General features: G+C 37.4%; 1 protein-coding gene across 7 annotated transcripts in view; it reads right to left on the reverse strand.

Moving 5' to 3' along the window:
• LOC128687046 (uncharacterized) overlaps nucleotides 1-17,543 on the reverse strand; it is a 54,936-nt gene that overhangs the window by 24,430 nt on the left and 12,963 nt on the right. For all 7 annotated transcript variants that reach the window (XM_070082512.1, XM_070082513.1, XM_070082508.1 and 4 more), the window contains 6 exons: nucleotides 13,517-14,311; nucleotides 8,919-9,097; nucleotides 7,947-8,062; nucleotides 6,676-6,851; nucleotides 3,978-4,181; nucleotides 1,790-1,972 (listed from right to left, as the gene is read on the reverse strand). In XM_070082512.1, coding sequence (XP_069938613.1) covers nucleotides 1,790-1,972; nucleotides 3,978-4,181; nucleotides 6,676-6,851; nucleotides 7,947-8,062; nucleotides 8,919-9,097; nucleotides 13,517-14,311 — 1,653 coding nt within the window. The remainder of the gene's footprint in view (nucleotides 1-1,789; nucleotides 1,973-3,977; nucleotides 4,182-6,675; nucleotides 6,852-7,946; nucleotides 8,063-8,918; nucleotides 9,098-13,516; nucleotides 14,312-17,543) is intronic.

Genomic DNA, 17,543 nt, shown 5'->3' on the forward strand with positions numbered 1-17,543 from the left:
ATCTGCACAACATCCACGCACATTCAGACTTCCCACTTTGACAATTTTCTTCTTCTTATTCTTATTCTTCTTATTCTTAAAACTATTTACACAAAATACGAAAATAAGCAGTAGATAGTAGGTTGGTAGACAGCAACCGCCTAGGGAGGTACTACCGTCCTGCCAAGTGAGTGTAAAACGAAAGCCTGTAATTGTTTTACATGATGGTAGGATTGCTGGTGTCCTTTTTTCTGTCTCATAAACATGCAAGATTTCAGGTACGTCTTGCTACTTCTACTTACACTTAGGTCACACTACACATACAGGTCCAAGCATATATATACATACACCCCTCTGGGTTTTCTGCTATTTTCTTTCTAGTTCTTGTTCTTGTTTATTTCCTCTATCTCCATAGGGAAGTGGAATAGAATTCTTCCTCCCTAAGCCATGCGTGTTGTAAAAGGCGACTAAAATGCTGGGAGCAAGAGGCTAGTAACCCCTTCTCCTGTATAAATTATTTTTTTTTTTTTATTATCACACCGGCCGATTCCCACCAAGGCAGGGTGGCCCGAAAAAGAAAAACTTTCACCATCATTCACTCCATCACTGTCTTGCCAGAAGGGTGCTTTACACTACAGTTTTTAAACTGCAACATTAACACCCCTCCTTCAGAGTGCAGGCACTGTACTTCCCATCTCCAGGACTCAAGTCCGGCCTGCCGGTTTCCCTGAATCCCTTCATAAATGTTACTTTGCTCACAAATTACTAAATTTAAAAAGAGAAACTTTCGTTTTTCTTTTTGGGCCACCCTGCCTTGGAGGGATACGGCCGGTTTGTTGAAAAAAAAAAATACGAAAATAAGCAGAAGAAACAAAAATTATAGAAAAAAATAATAAAATATAAAACTTAGGCTGACATATGCATAATGTCCAGGTTAAATTTGACATACAGTAGACTGTCGATTAACACAGTAGCTACGTTCCTGAAAGCTTGGTGCAAGATGAAATCGTGTAAAACAAACTAAGAACTTATGGGAATAATAGGGTTACATTCCTTGGACCCCTCAAAAATGCCAAACTTTATTTTAGGTCTCCAAATCATAAAAAATTAAAATAATAATGTAGTTGTAGTTCAGTTGTGATGTATTATGTTCAATGTATTGCCTAAGGTTACAAATGTTACTGAAATAATATTTCCTACTTAATATTTTGGTTGCTGGTATATGTCCATGATTCTGAACAGAGTGGAGAGGGATGTGGAAGGTTGTGGATTGTTTGCTGAGGTGGATGGTTGAGGCTTTGGCTAAAGTTGATGGTTGTACTGTAGTCAGAAATTATATACAGTTTATGAGCAAAAATATGTCAGGCTATCAGCTATCACTTGCAAATAAAAGCAAAAGAAAAATATCATATTTTACCAGCTAAGACAATTTTTTACTAAATAAATGTGTCCAGAGTAATACCCACCATAATATAAATGCAAACTATCCAAAAAAAACATGAAAAAAATAATGTTGTGAGAAATGCTGCTCAAGGCTATCGCCTTGTGCTGTTGTTATTGTTGGGTTGAGGGTTGTGACAGCCCCACGGACGTTGTATCTCTCACTGCTGTGAAATTAACTACCAGACTGCTTTTTCCAAGTACTATAAACACACACTTGTGACTCTAGGTAAGAGAAACCATACCATTAATAGTTACTCCTGATTTTGATTTTGTGAGTGCTGTCTACAAAAATCCTTTTCTTTCCCTTAAAGGATAGATGTTACACCTGTAAAAATCTACAAGTTATTAATACATCTACAATATTCACCTTCTTTTGACAGACACCCTTCTGAATGTGATTATGAAGACGTGTTTCAGTGGAGCAGCGCAAGCCACAGTGTGGGCAACGGTGAGATGTATGGCAGTGACCTTTATCTTTGTGGATCTTGAACCTCTCCTCACTGGCAAACATCTGCAGGCATTCAGTACACCGGTGATACCCTTCTGGAACCTGTGAATGCAAATAGCAAAATTTAACTTTCTGTACTCTTTAACCCTTTAAGTGTCAATCCCGTTGTTCCATGGCTTTGAAGTCAGTGAAAGTCCTGTAGTACTATGCCATGAGCTCAGCTCACTCAGATAAGCTGTGAGGGGTAAATCTGGGCCTAGATACGAGAGAATGGGTCTATGCAGCAAGTGTTCATCATAGAAAAAAAAATCCTGCAGCTAGTAGTGCATAATGGGGGAAAAACTACAACTGTGTTTTTGGTTTAAAACAGCAACTTTGTGGTTTATTGTCATATGATTTTTATTACTGTTGTATTCTCAGTTTCTTGGTCTCATTTTGATAGAATGAAAGATATATTACAGAAATAAGAGATGATTTTGAATGGTGTCAAGACTGAAAGCAGCTTGAAATTGAACTCAAAGTAGCAGAAATATTCGATTTTTGCGATATTCCAGAGCACACAAATGACATCAATCATCGAATACACGTCTACCTGACCACTCTAACAGCCATTTATGAATGCATTGGCATTATTTATACATTTATTACAATAATGCAGCAGTCTACATAACAGTGCAATATAGGAGAGGCCTGGGAACATGAATAATGAACAAAAGAAATGTTATTTTAATATTGTTTATTCTGGACCCTATTTTGAAATTGGTATTTCTTGAATTCTGTGTGAAATTGACCAATAAATTACCAATTTCTGATCACTTTATTGGGTAGTTTCAATAGTTGAGTGGCCAGTTTCTTGTGCTCAGTCGATAAAATGGAAGACATACTAGCGAAATAGCTAAGAATTTGGTTGACTGGAACAATGTCACTGGCCTAAAATAGGACTCAGTGTAGGCAAAAATTGTTGATGTGTAAATATTGCTGACACAGCAAAATTTGCAAAAGCTTAATTTTGCCAGTTTTCCATCATATTTTGTACTTTTTGTTTTATTACCTTCAGAAAAAATATTCTCTACCATTTCATTAGAAAAAATTAGTTTTTTTTTTTTTAAATTCTTGGACCCTGTAGACACTTTTCAGATCAGGGATCTGGACACCTCCAAGGGTTTAAAAAAAATTGAATCCATAAACAGCAGTCCAAACCCTATCCTAATTTGTTCCAAGCTATAGGCTACAGGTCACAGCAAAGGTTGATGAAAGGGAAAAAAAGTCCTATTATTTAGGCCATAAAATGGATTGTTGGGTTCCTAAGGCACTCAAAGCTGATCAAACATCACCACCATCTGGCAACTCAGCAGCAGGTGAGAATCAGAGGTGGAACACTGGTCAAACTTTTTTTTTTTTTAACATGCTGGCCATCTTCCACAAAGACAGGGTGATAAAAAAAAAAAAAAAAAAAAACTTCCACCGTCATTTACACTATCACTGTCTTGGCATAGGCACACAGATAACAGTTTAAATGTCCCTCTAATCAGCAAATATCCCACACACCTCTTTTAGAGTGCAGGCACTGTACTTCCCACCTCCACCTCCGGGAATCAAATCCAGCTAACCAGTTTTCATGAATCCCTTCACAAAATATTACCTTGCTAATACTCCAATAGCTTGTCAAGTCCCAAAAACCATTTGTCTCCACACATACCTACTGTTTGTCAAAGTCCCTTTCACACAAAACTTCCTGCACCCCCTTCCTCCATCATTATATTAATTTAATGGTACACAGTAAGGAACAAGTAGATAAGCAAGACGTGTGCAATAGTTGGGTATCTATTTTTGATACCAACTGTTGCCCAAGTTTCACTCAAATATCGAACCTCAAATATCGAACTGCTCCCAACTCAACCAATTATGTAAGTGTATTTTTGAGGGTCTGAAATGAACTAATCTAATTTACATTATTCCTGATGGGAATAAATTTGTTCGGTAACGGCACTCGAACAGCCATCTGGAACGAAGAAAGTTCGATATTTGAGGTTCCACTGTATATACTGTACTATCAGTATTAAACATCTCAAAATGTTTACCCCCATGAGGTACAATATAACCTTACCTCTTTGGTCGAGAGTCCTCTACAATTTCCTTTCTTCATATGGTAATAAAGTGAGATCTTGCTCTTGTACGCTTTATCACAGTATGGGCACACTTCCTTCCGTCCTTCATTGTGGGTCAATCTATGAGTCTTCATATTGTGGATGAAGCTAAAGGACTTGCCACAAATATCACATGGGTAGGGCTTCTCACCAGTGTGAACAACCTGTTAACAAATTGCCAATTTAAAAACATTCATCATAAAATACCATTAAAAATACTAATAAAATTATATTTAAAAACACAAACCCATTACGATTAATTTATAATGTACTGCATATATCTTATACATATGATTTAAGAATTATGATAAGTGATAACCTAGGTAGAAGGTTGGTTGACAGCAACCGCCCAGGGAGGTACTACTGTCCTGCCAAATGAGTGTAAAACGGAAGCCTGTAACTGTTTTACACGATGGTAGGATTGCTGGTGTCTTTTTTCTGTCTCATACACATGCAAGATTTCAGGTACATCTTGCTACTTCTACTTATGCTTAGGTCACATTACACATTCATGTACAAGCATATATATACACACACCCCTCTGGGTTTTCTTCTATTTTCTTTCAGGTTCTTGTTCTTGTTTATTTCCTCTTACCTCTATGGGGAAGTGGAACAGAATTCTTCCTCCGTAAGCCATGCGTGCTGTAAGAGGCGACTAAAATGCCAAGAGCAAGGGGCTAGTAACCCCTTCTCCTGTATATATTACTAAATGTAAAAGGAGAAACTTTCGTTTTTCCTTTTGGGCCACCCCTCCTCGGTGGGATACGGCCGGTGTGTTGAAAGAAAGAAAGATAAGTGACAAGCAAAGAGTAAAATAGGAATAAGAAAGAAACAAGGTAATAATAAATGCCAATGAGTAAATTGTCAGAGGCAAGCTAAGTCAGAGCAAAGCCCATTATCAGCAAGGCACAGCTGGACCTAAAATTCTCCACTGTCAGGCAGAGCAAGAAATCACTGAATACTTGCAATCAACCAGCTAGTGAAAGTGTAACTAAGGGGGGTAGAAGATGAGTCCAAGAGATAAGTATTCAGTGCAACAGTACTATTATGTTCAAGTCTCTTAACTCTGATTGTTAAATGCAATACAAGTGTAGAGATGTATTTAAAATTATTTCAAAAATAGTTAAAATATAATGCGTGTTCATGGGTTTATAAAATAACTACAGAATTCAGCAAACATGCCAAGAGAGTAGGATAGTAGGCTAGAAGAACTACAGAATACACAAAGCAGACCTGAAGAGCAAAAGAATAGTGGAGCGCTGCAGGAGGCCTACTGCTCCAACTCACACCCAAGAGTTCCCATTCATGTATCTGTCCCCCATAGTTAAAGCTACTACTCAAGTTCTGTACTTGCTTCAATGATGCTACCTGGGAGTTTGTTCCACTTGCATGAATTTACATTGCAAAAATCTACTCTGAACTACATCTGCCACTTCTCTGAACAAAACATCAACCTATCAAGATCATCCTGTAGCTCCCTAGTTTCCTCAGAAATTTTCCGACAGCCTATTTTTGTGTGATAGGTAAACTTACTATTTTTTTTTTTTATTTCAATGGCCATGTCCCACCATGGCAGCATGACCAAAAGAAGAAAATGCATTCACCATTATTTACTCTATTACACTATTATCTTTCCAGAAGTGTGCTGACATAATCGAGATTACATACAGACTGCAACATCCATCCCTCCTTCCTATCTCCAGGATTCAAACCTTGCTTACTGACAGATGGATCCACGAAAGATCAGGTAAACTACAGAATAGACAAGGGTGGGGAGAGGAGGGGGGGGAAGGTGTTGTGTTGAGTCATCTGTGGAAAAAAGTTTATCAATAGAGGTAAAAAAAGAAAAAGAGCCACAGTAAAATGCTAGCAATACTTTTACACGAGTGTGAAGAATGGTCTTTAAATGTTATATGTATGTAGTAAGAAGAAAGCTAGAGGGAGTGGAAAAGTCACATTTGAGAGCAACGTGTGGTTTGAATTTTCTGCAGAGAATTCGAAGCATGAAGATTAAAAAACAGCATTACCAAAAGTATAACTCCGAGAGGTGAGGAGGAAATGAGATGGTTTGGGTATTCCAAGAGGATGGAGCAGAATAAAAGTTTAACAAATTCTTACAAAGAATTGGTAGCATTTACATTTACAGTGGAATACCAGTGTTTGAACTTAATTGGCTCCTAGGTGGTGCTCGAACTGCAAAAAGTTCGATGTCTGAAACAGGATTTCCCAGGCTTTAATTATCTGCCTCACACACTGGAGGATGTTGAACTGACTCTTCCAAAAGTTTCTGAGAGTTAAGTCAGTGTCAGAGGTCACTTCACAGCACTTCTGAAACAAGGCTTTCATGTAAAGTTTTTTTACAACTGAATTTTAAACAAGTCAGCATGTTTGGACTAGAAAAACATTCAAAGACCAGGTCAGTTTTTCCTGAACAAAATTGTTTGGACTCAGGTTTGTACGAGGTCCTGTACATTTGAACACTGAGGTTCCACTGTATAACAACAACGCTGTTTTAAGTAAAAGGACACTTGTGCAAATAATGTGACACTTAATTGTGGTATAATGCCCTTTTACCTAACATGATGGTAATTCTACCAACAATATTATAACAGTAACTGTCTTCCATCCTCCCTATAGTAGAAAATCTGAGGCACTCACCAAATGGTCTCTAAGGTTTGAGCGGCAATTAAAGGTCTTGCCACAGTAGTCGCATTCAAAACCCTTCTTACCCGAGCCCGCTGTGACCTCCGGAGTAGGATGGGCTGTACGGCGGTGCTCTTTTAATGCTTCTAGAGTGGGAAGATCTTCTCCACAAGTAGCACATTTTACTCCCTCTAGAAAAAGAAAATTAAATTAGCATCCATTTTTTTAAGTTTTGTTTCTATATCACTAAGAGAAATATCCTCCTTTGAATTTTAGATAAAGAAGGATTATGATAATATATTATTTAGGTACAAGATTTGTAATCAACAAGCCAACTAATACCTCTTGGCAGAACTTCACAAAGTCCTCTTCAAAATTAGTGAAAATTACTCCATTCAGGTGAGATACCGTGATGCTAGTGAAGAGCGTTTCATCTAAAGGTTCAGGGCTACCCTCACCCTCCTCTGATCAAGCCTGATTGCCTCCTATTCCCCAGATGCTGTATGACCCTTAAAGATTCAATGCTTCCTTATGAATAAAACAATAATACAGTAAACCCTCAATGTAATGAACCTCAATAAAACAGACTTTTAGAATTCTGGACAAAATCTCCTGGGTAAATTGCACTTTTAACTTCTTATTCTCAATGTTTATTGCAGTATACATGAAAATTGTGTGCAGAGTATTATACAGTGGTGCCTCGAGTCACGAACTTAATTCATTCCAGAAGGCTGTTCAAGTGCTGATACTGAACGAATTTGTTCCCATAAGGAATAATGTAAATTAGATTAGTCCATTTCAGACCCCCAAAAATACACTTACATAATTGTTCAAGTTGGGAGCTGTTCGAAACTTGAGGTACCACTGTATTAGGTACAGAGTACTTTAGTGCACTTTATTGCTAATTTTAATATTTTGATCTAACAGATACCCAGACAATCATTAGTCTGTAATATCAAGGGTTTACTGCATAATAATATTGAAGATTACTAACAAAACGCATCATCATATCTCTGACTCCAAAACTTCTCAAATCAATACTTTAAAGAATTACATACACAGTTGTGATAAATGGAAGGAAGTTGTAAAATTTATATAAAAAAAGTAATTTAATTTTTCAACAAAACTTGTATACATCTGTACAACAAATGTAAACCAAAAAAAACTCTGAATTATGCAAAACTCAAACAATTCAATGCAACAGGCATGCTATAAAAAAAGAAAAAGATCCTGTCACACTCAATAATTTTTATTTAAAAAACAAAAGCTTTGCAAGATTCACTAACCACTTTTGTTGGGGTTACATGTTCCCTGATACTTGACAATATGTCTGGTAAGCTCAGACTTGGAGGGAAACTCACATGCACAAGACTCACATTTGCTTGCTCTTTCCATAGCACTTCTGAAAATTAAATTTATGTTTAACATTGTAACATAAAATATAATTATTACAGTTTCATAGTATTTTAGTTTATTTTATTCCTACCTAAATACTGTTGAACAAATACACCAAGTCCTACCATAGGGCAGCATCCTAACCTCAAATGTGTTATAAAAAAAAAAACAAGAATTATACAATTTATTTTTTAAAAAGATATGCTGTAATTAATGAACACACAAATATGTTAAGGGTCACCCTGCCTCAGTGGGAAACAGGCAATATGTTAAAATAAAATAAAAAATATATACAGAAAGGCCCTGCTTCTACAGCAGGTTAGGTTCCAGGCTACTGCTGTAAAGTGAAAATCCCTGTAAAGCGAATCACAGCCTTCTTTTACTTTCAAATGCATATAAAAGCCTGATAACATGTTTACACTATCATATATTGAGAAATATAGCTAGGTCTAAAAAATGTACATATAGTACATATATTATTCTCTCTCTCAACGTACCGGCCGTATCCCACCGAGGCGGGGTGGCCCAAAAGTAAAAACAAAAGTTTCTCCTTTTACATTTAGTAATATATACAGGAGAAGGGGTTACTAGCCCCTTGCTCCTGGCATTTTAGTCACCTCTTACGACATGCATGGCTTATGGAGGAAGAATTCTGTTCCACTTCCCCATGGAGAACATACATTATTACCTTAAAATATTTTCGTCCTTAGTTTATAGTGAGTGGTGAATATCACCACTTACTATTTATTGTAGGAAGTCTGAATAAATGAAGAATGGGTATAATTGAAAACTGCTGTATTAGCAAAACACTGCAAAGCAGGGCCTGCCTGTATGTCCAGAATTAAAATGAAAACTTTACTTACCCATGTGAGAGGGCATGTGACTTGAGAGCTGCACGGTCGGAGAAGCCTTGGCTACACACATTACATGTGAAGATGGTGGCTCCTGAATGCGTCATCATATGCCGCTTGAGTTCTTGAAGAACTATATATTCCATACCACAAACTTGACACTCGTACTGCACATTAAGATCTTGATGAACCTGGGTACAACATAAAATTATTATTCAAACAAATTTAAATTTTTCACATGAATCAATTTTGATAAATTCATACAAAAAAGAAGCATCAGACAATAATCCGAGCTTCCATCTCTTCCATTTTCAAAATATCTTAAAATATAAAAATTTATTAACCCTTTACCAGGTCTCCACTTTCAGCAGAGTGCATAGTTAGGCAATAGGTCTGTCTTGTAATTAATGGATGGAGAACTGAGTCTCCAGCATGTGCAATGAATGATTACCATTGCTATAGCACATTACATTAAATACTTTAATAATCCGCTTGTATACAATTTGTTAGAAAAAATATTAACCATAAAATGAATTTTGGGAGTTGACGTGTCGGCGGATGGATTTATGAAGGATGAGGTTAATCATAGAATTGATGAGGGAAAAAAGGTGAGTGGTGCTTTGAGGTATATGTGGAGTCAAAAAACGTTATCTATGGAGGCAAAGAAGGGAATGTATGAAAGTATAGTAGTACCAACACTCTTATATGGGTGTGAAGCTTGGGTGGTAAATGCAGTAGCGAGGAGACGGTTGGAGGCAGTGGAGATGTCCTGTTTAAGGGCAATGTGTGGTGTAAATATTTTACAGAAAATTCGGAGTGTGGAAATTAGGAGAAGGTGTGGAGTTAATAAAAGTATTAGTCAGAGGGCAGAAGAGGGGTTGTTGAGGTGGTTTGGTCATTTAGAGAGAATGGATCAAAGTAGAATGACATGGAAAACATATAAATCTATAGGGGAAGGAAGGCGGGGTAGGGGTCGTCCTCGAAAGGGTTGGAGAGAGGGGGTAAAGGAGGTTTTGTGGGCAAGGGGCTTGGACTTCCAGCAAGCGTGCGTGAGCGTGTTAGATAGGAGTGAATGGAGACGAATGGTACTTGGGACCTGACGATCTGTTGGAGTGTGAGCAGGGTAATATTTAGTGAAGGGATTCAGGGAAACCGGTTATTTTCATATAGTCGGACTTGAGTCCTGGAAATGGGAAGTACAATGCCTGCACTTTAAAGGAGGGGTTTTGGGATATTGGCAGTTTGGAGGGATATGTTGTGTATCTTCATATGTGTATGCTTCTAGACTGTTGTATTCTGAGCACCTCTGCAAAAACAGTGATAATGTGCGAGTGTGGTGAAAGTGTTGAATGATGATGAAAGTATTTTCTTTTTGGGGATTTTCTTTCTTTTTTGGGTCACCCTGCCTCGGTGGGAGACGGCCGACTTGTTGAAAAAAAAAAAAAAAAAAAAAAAAAAAAAAAGAAATAGTGTGATCCTCTTCTTAGTATGTTATGTGATGATTAGTCTTAATTATTAAGCATACAAGAGTCACTCTGCCTTGGTGGAATATGGCACCCCTCCTTTCCTTGAAGCAACACATTACCAGCACTTCAACTAATTTATTATTAGTGTATTAGACTGTTAAACTATTATATTTTTATCAGAGAGAGAAAAATATGGAAAAACAAATTATCAGTCAAACAACAGATGACACATTAAATAAAGAAGCATTTTACCTGCATCAATATAATTTAGGTAAAAAATCTGCAATGGGTTTGATCCCCACCTGTTCGGTGGTTTGTTTGAAATTGTGTTATGATTTTGTGAGTCATGACAGCAGCTTTGAAGGGGACATAAGCTAGAGCATGCAACAGTCATGCTGGTGTGAGATTCATCAGTAAAAAACAAAAAAAAAAAAAAAAAAAAAAAAAAATAAAAAAAAAAAAAAAAAAAAAAAAAAAAAAAAAAAAAAAAAAAAAAAAAAAAAAAAACTTCATTTGTGATTACAGTGGTAGCCCATGCTAACCTTCCTATGGTGTATATAAATGTACCTAGTTGGATGAATCTTATTAGGTCGGCAAGGTACAGTGGATAACATACTGACCAGCAAGTTTTAGGACACTCTTGCCATGGGTTTCAGCCCTACCCATTGTTATTTGATTACCAACAATATATATTGAAGTTAAGGGAGGTTAAGAGAGTGGTGAAGCAATGTAAAAAGAGAGCAAATGAGAGAGTGGGTGAGATGTTATCAACAAATTTTGTTGAAAATAAGAAAAAGTTTTGGAGTGAGATTAACAAGTTAAGAAAGCCTAGAGAACAAATGGATTTGTCAGTTAAAAATAGGAGAGGAGAGTTATTAAATGGAGAGTTAGAGGTATTGGGAAGATGTTGGGAATATTTTGAGGAATTGTTAAATGTTGATGAAGATAGGGAAGCTGTGATTTCGTGTATAGGACAAGGAAGAATAACATCTTGTAGGAGTGAGGAAGAGCCAATTGTGAGTGTGGGGGAAGTTCGTGAGGCAGTAGGTAAAATGAAAGGGGGTAAGGCAGCCGGGATTGATGGGATAAAGATAGAAATGTTAAAAGCAGGTGGGGATATAGTTTTGGAGTGGTTGGTGCAATTATTTAATAAATGTATGGAAGAGGGTAAGGTACCTAGGGATTGGCAGAGAGCATGCATAGTTCCTTTGTATAAAGGCAAAGGGGATAAAAGAGAGTGCAAAAATTATAGGGGGATAAGTCTGTTGAGTATACCTGGTAAAGTGTATGGTAGAGTTATTATTGAAAGAATTAAGAGTAAGATGGAGAATAGGATAGCAGATGAACAAGGAGGCTTTAGGAAAGGTAGGGGGTGTGTGGACCAGGTGTTTACAGTGAAACATATAAGTGAACAGTATTTAGATAAGGCTAAAGAGGTCTTTGTGGCATTTATGGATTTGGAAAAGGCGTATGACAGGGTGGATAGGGGGGCAATGTGGCAGATGTTGCAAGTGTATGGTGTAGGAGGTAGGTTACTGAAAGCAGTGAAGAGTTTTTATGAGGATAGTGAGGCTCAAGTTAGAGTATGTAGGAAAGAGGGAAATTATTTCCCAGTAAAAGTAGGCCTTAGACAAGGATGTGTGATGTCACCGTGGTTGTTTAATATATTTATAGATGGGGTTGTAAGAGAAGTAAATGTGAGGGTCTTGGCAAGAGGCGTGGAGTTAAAAGATAAAGAATCACACACAAAGTGGGAGTTGTCACAGCTGCTCTTTGCTGATGACACTGTGCTCTTGGGAGATTCTGAAGAGAAGTTGCAGAGATTGGTGGATGAATTTGGTAGGGTGTGCAAAAGAAGAAAATTAAAGGTGAATACAGGAAAGAGTAAGGTTATGAGGATAACAAAAAGATTAGGTGATGAAAGATTGAATATCAGATTGGAGGGAGAGAGTATGGAGGAGGTGAATGTATTCAGATATTTGGGAGTGGACGTGTCAGCGGATGGGTCTATGAAAGATGAGGTGAATCATAGAATTGATGAGGGGAAAAGAGTGAGTGGTGCACTTAGGAGTCTGTGGAGACAAAGAACTTTGTCCTTGGAGGCAAAGAGGGAAATGTATGAGAGTATAGTTTTACCAATGCTCTTATATGGGTGTGAAGCATGGGTGATGAATGTTGCAGCGAGGAGAAGGCTGGAGGCAGTGGAGATGTCATGTCTGAGGGCAATGTGTGGTGTGAATATAATGCAGAGAATTCGTAGTTTGGAAGTTAGGAGGAGGTGCGGGATTACCAAAACTGTTGTCCAGAGGGCTGAGGAAGGGTTGTTGAGGTGGTTCGGACATGTAGAGAGAATGGAGCGAAACAGAATGACTTCAAGAGTGTATCAGTCTGTAGTGGAAGGAAGGCGGGGTAAGGGTCGGCCTAGGAAAGGTTGGAGAGAGGGGGTAAAGGAGGTTTTGTGTGCGAGGGGCTTGGACTTCCAGCAGGCATGCGTGAGCGTGTTTGATAGGAGTGAATGTAGACAAATGGTTTTTAATACTTGACGTGCTGTTGGAGTGTGAGCAAAGTAACATATATGAAGGGGTTCAGGGAAACCGGCAGGCCAGACTTGAGTCCTGGAGATGGGAAGTACAGTGCCTGCACTCTGAAGGAGGGGTGTTAATGTTGCAGTTTAAAAACTGTAGTGTAAAGCACCCTTCTGGCAAGACAGTGATGGAGTGAATGATGGTGAAAGTTTTTCTTTTTCGGGCCACCCTGCCTTGGTGGGAATCGGCCAGTGTGATAAAAAAAAAAAAAAAAAATATATATATATTGAAGTGCAAGCAACTGAGATATACTACAACAGCAATGTAGAATAATGAAGGTGGACAGTGTTGTAAGGATTTATGAAATGAAGAGTATAAAGCAGTATCACGACATTCACGTATGTACGTATGCATGCACGTTTGTGTGACGTGTGCATTTTTTAAAACATTCCAACTGTTGAAATGCAGAAAGAATTAATGAAAATGTGTAAAGCTTGAGGTCAAGTGGAATGTTCTTTGAATGAACTCTTGAGACAACAATGAACAGCAAACAGGATATAGAAAGACAATACAGCAATGACACACAATACAAAAGAGCACTTTAAATGTTTTTACTCACCTGATGTTTATGTGCCACTAGAAGATACTGATATTTAAAAGTTTCTTCACACATATCACAGTGATAAACACCTGGATGGTCCAGCAATATATCACTAGGGATATCACTAAAGCCATCATTGCTGCCATCATCATCGTTCTCTTGGCCATCCTGGAAACCATCAGTGGAATCCTCCTGGCTACCGCCCTCACCCTCTAAGAAATGTGTTGGTGTTGGAAGACTGAGGAGGAAGTGCTCGGCAGGAAGAATTGGATTTTCACTTTTCTGATCTTCTTCAATAACAGTCGTTAACAAGTCTAAGGGATTAATTTCTACTTGAAAAGGCTCCTGGGGACTAGTATTACAGCTTGTATTTTCTAATATATTTCCATTTTCTGTTACTTCACTCTCCCTGAAGCCATTTTGGAAAACGGCTCTGAAGTCCAAAGTCTGTGTTTCTGGGATGTTCACATGACTAGTTAACACAGGGACACCTTTCACTGATTTGACTTCCATTTCTGTACCACTTAATTTACCCTGACCACTTTCATCATCACATTTTTTCTCTTCAGAACCATTCTGCAGTCTGGTATCAAGGAACCACAAATTTGCTTGTGTTGCACTCTGTCCTACACTCTCACTCTTGCCATCACCATTAAGTAGTAAATGTTCCATGTCTTTATGCTCACCACCATTTAACATTGTGGTACTCATGGCAGTCCCAACCTTCATCATGTCAGAATCATGAGCTAAAAAATGTTGCACTATTGATACAGTTCCTTGGATTTTCTTGCCACATTCCCCACACGTATATACCTGCATATTAAGAAATAAATTTGGACAAATCATTAACTGCAATAAATTTCAACAAGTGTATTAATCAATGCTAAATACTTAAAAAATCATTTTGTTTAATAAACAATTTTGTATGGCCAAATCTGATAATTTGATCAAAATACTGAAGTGCAATATTTGTTACTACGTACGTACTTAAAACACAAAATGTCAAAAATAAGCAACCATAAGATGAGATACTGCATCAATATACTGAATTAGTTTTTGTGAACTAAAAATATAAATTTATACCTATGGTATAATGAATAATCATTAAAACTTCTGCATTTTATTTCAGTCGTGTGTGTTAGTCTAAAATTCCCTTACAAAAATTAATGTGGCCTACATTTCAAGATTAATAGTTAATCTTTAGTAGCATGAATAATAATGGTATATAGGAAACATGTGAACAATGCTTCTTTTAAAACTGTAATACACTCAGATCAGATGAAAGATCATGCTCCGCTTCATGATCTTTTACTGGAACCTCGATCTTCAAGTGTACTATTGTTCTCGTGTTTTCTATGTACAGTTGACCATCAATTAAGATGGTAGTTAAGTTTTAGAAAATGGCGTCTAATCAATAAATTGTCTAAAATTAACTGAAGAACATATGAGAAAAATAGGGCTATTTATTTTAGACCCCCCCCCCCCCAAAAAAAAAGAAAAAAAGATTGTAGTTGGATGGTGATGTATGTTTAAGACAATGCTTAGGACTACAAAAATTACATATATAATATTTCTTACCTTAAATTCTGGTTGCTCATGTATGTCAATGATTTTGAAAGGAGTGGAAAGGTGTGGTGTGGCCCTACTGGGCTGAGGTGGAATGTTGTGGATCATTAGCCGAGATGGATGGCTGAGATTCTTGCACTAATATACTGAATGCAAGAACCTCATGTACTGAGGAATTCTGTTATGTCTTTGATCTGTTATATCCTACAGTACTTTATACAGCTGATGGTAAGTTATCATCAGCTGCTCCAGGCCCCACTGCAAAGCAGTGCTTCTTTGTCAGAGTCCTTTTCAGGAAGAGAGTCTTGCAACTTTACCAATAATATGGAATTGCTCACATAATTGTTGCAATAGTAACTGCTTTTCTTCAGGCTGTTCTTCCTCATCTTCATCCTTGTATCTCGGCACCGAGGTCTAACAAAATACATTTCCTCTGGGCCTCTCTCTTCCTCATCATCTTTGAACATATCTTCAAAGCTCTCACCTGGTAATCTCCTTGTCAGCTGTAAAATTTCTTGCACCTGGCTCTCAACCAAAGGGGAAATGTGAAATTATTCGCCATTCTAGGCCATACTTTTCCCCGGCCTACATTTAAAGCTGACTGGGGCACTTTGTTCCATGCACTTCAGATGCAGCTGATGGCATCTGCAATGTTAAATTTATGCCAAAAGTCTAATACTCCAAGGTCTGAGTCAGTGTCCTTTGCCACAAGTTTCTGCAACACTTTTCATGTACAGTTACATTTAAGTGTTCTAATAATTCCCTGATCCAGTGGTTGTATGACATGTTGTATTTGGTGGTAAAAACAAAACTTTTACTTGTGGAAGCATATACACTAAGAGTTCTGGATGAGTATAGGAAATATCAGAGGCGAAAGAGAATGCTGAATGAAAGGTTCTTGCTGTGCAGGTAAAATATTGAATTTCAGAATAAAGTGATACTTAAACCAGTAAAAAGATAATTCCTCTGTCATCCAAGCTGACTGATTTGGCCTCCAAATAACCATTAAAGTGGTTTTATCTGTACTTTGCAAAGCATGGGGAGTCTTGGAGTGATAAATTACCATGGGCTTACTCTTATCATCATCTGACATCTGCTGAAGTAAGTTCTTGATGACATCTTTCAATAAAGATTTGTCTCATCGGCATTAAACACTTACTATGGCTCATAACCATTCTTGGAAATAATTTCATGCAATTCAGCAAGGAAACTGCCAGAGGCCATATGGTCAGCTAAAACACTTTCACCAGAAAAGTTAATATTACGCAACTGATTATGCAATCTGAACTTATGGAAACAGCCTGTACTAAACACACACACTTGTTCAGGCCTCCCTTCCCTATCATATTGTTTTATAATACTCTAAAGGTTTTTTTTTCCCTTATTTAGATGAAATTAAGTGGTGAACTTTTCTTGGTTTTCTGTTCAATCCACTCCCTCAATTTTTGTCTCATTTAGCTGTGTTGACCTGTGTCATTCATTCTTTTCAAGAGGTCGCATTCTGGGTCACTCATTGTACATACTCTTTTCTTCTCATTCCTTTTAACTGAACCAACTGATGCTTTAATGAGACCATAGGCTTATGCTTTACCCAGCACACATATAGCTTATCTAATACAGTATCTTTTTTTTTTTTTTAAACACCAAGACTTTTACATTCAAACAACTTTTTGCCACTTCAACATTACTCACATTCCTTGTGGATGCCATGGTTACTATCCAGACACAGGATATAATTATGAAAAGATAAAAAAAATCAATTCACTAGCACAGAGCTGAGTACAGTATGGACAGAAAACTGAGGCATGGGAGGTTGTGTACATTAAGTGTGACTAGGTCTCTTCATAAAAACAATGGCCTGATCCACAGGCCGACTGCAAAGGAAGAGAAGAAAGCTCCCACAGCATTACATATATTTCCCCTAAATTTGAAGTTGCAAATGAACACACGTATGTTTGCATGTGTGTGCTTGCATGTGTTAGCATGTGTTTGTGGCTTACAGTATCTTCAGCACCTTTTTTATTGTTTCAATCGAAAAGACTTCTCAACTTTGACAAACACACACTGATTTAACTGAAAATTGGTACCCCCGTGCTCTGAGCGCTACCTCTCTGAATTTTTTTAAAATTAAACAATTTGCTTTTTACCACCAAAATTTTTATATACACTACTGTAAATGGAGAATTTTGAAAACAAAATATTTAGTAAGAGTGCATGCCTTGAGTATTTGATTGTAGCACTTGCAATGAAGCTGTGTTGCATTCTGTTCTCTCACTTCTTGCAAATTATTGCTGTATTTTACTCTCAGTTGCACTGAACTTTCTTCTAAGATACAGGGTTGAACATGTGCATTACTTTTTGTAACTTGTTGACTTTATCTCATCAGCACTGAATCAATTTGAAAAAAAAAAAAAAAAAGATGGTGGTGAGCAGGGGTCTAGATTTGAATCTATTATGCCTTTTCTTGCTTTCATCTCTC

The sequence above is a fragment of the Cherax quadricarinatus genome, chromosome 7 (genome assembly GCF_038502225.1).
Source record: "Cherax quadricarinatus isolate ZL_2023a chromosome 7, ASM3850222v1, whole genome shotgun sequence".
NCBI lineage: Eukaryota > Metazoa > Arthropoda > Malacostraca > Decapoda > Parastacidae > Cherax > Cherax quadricarinatus.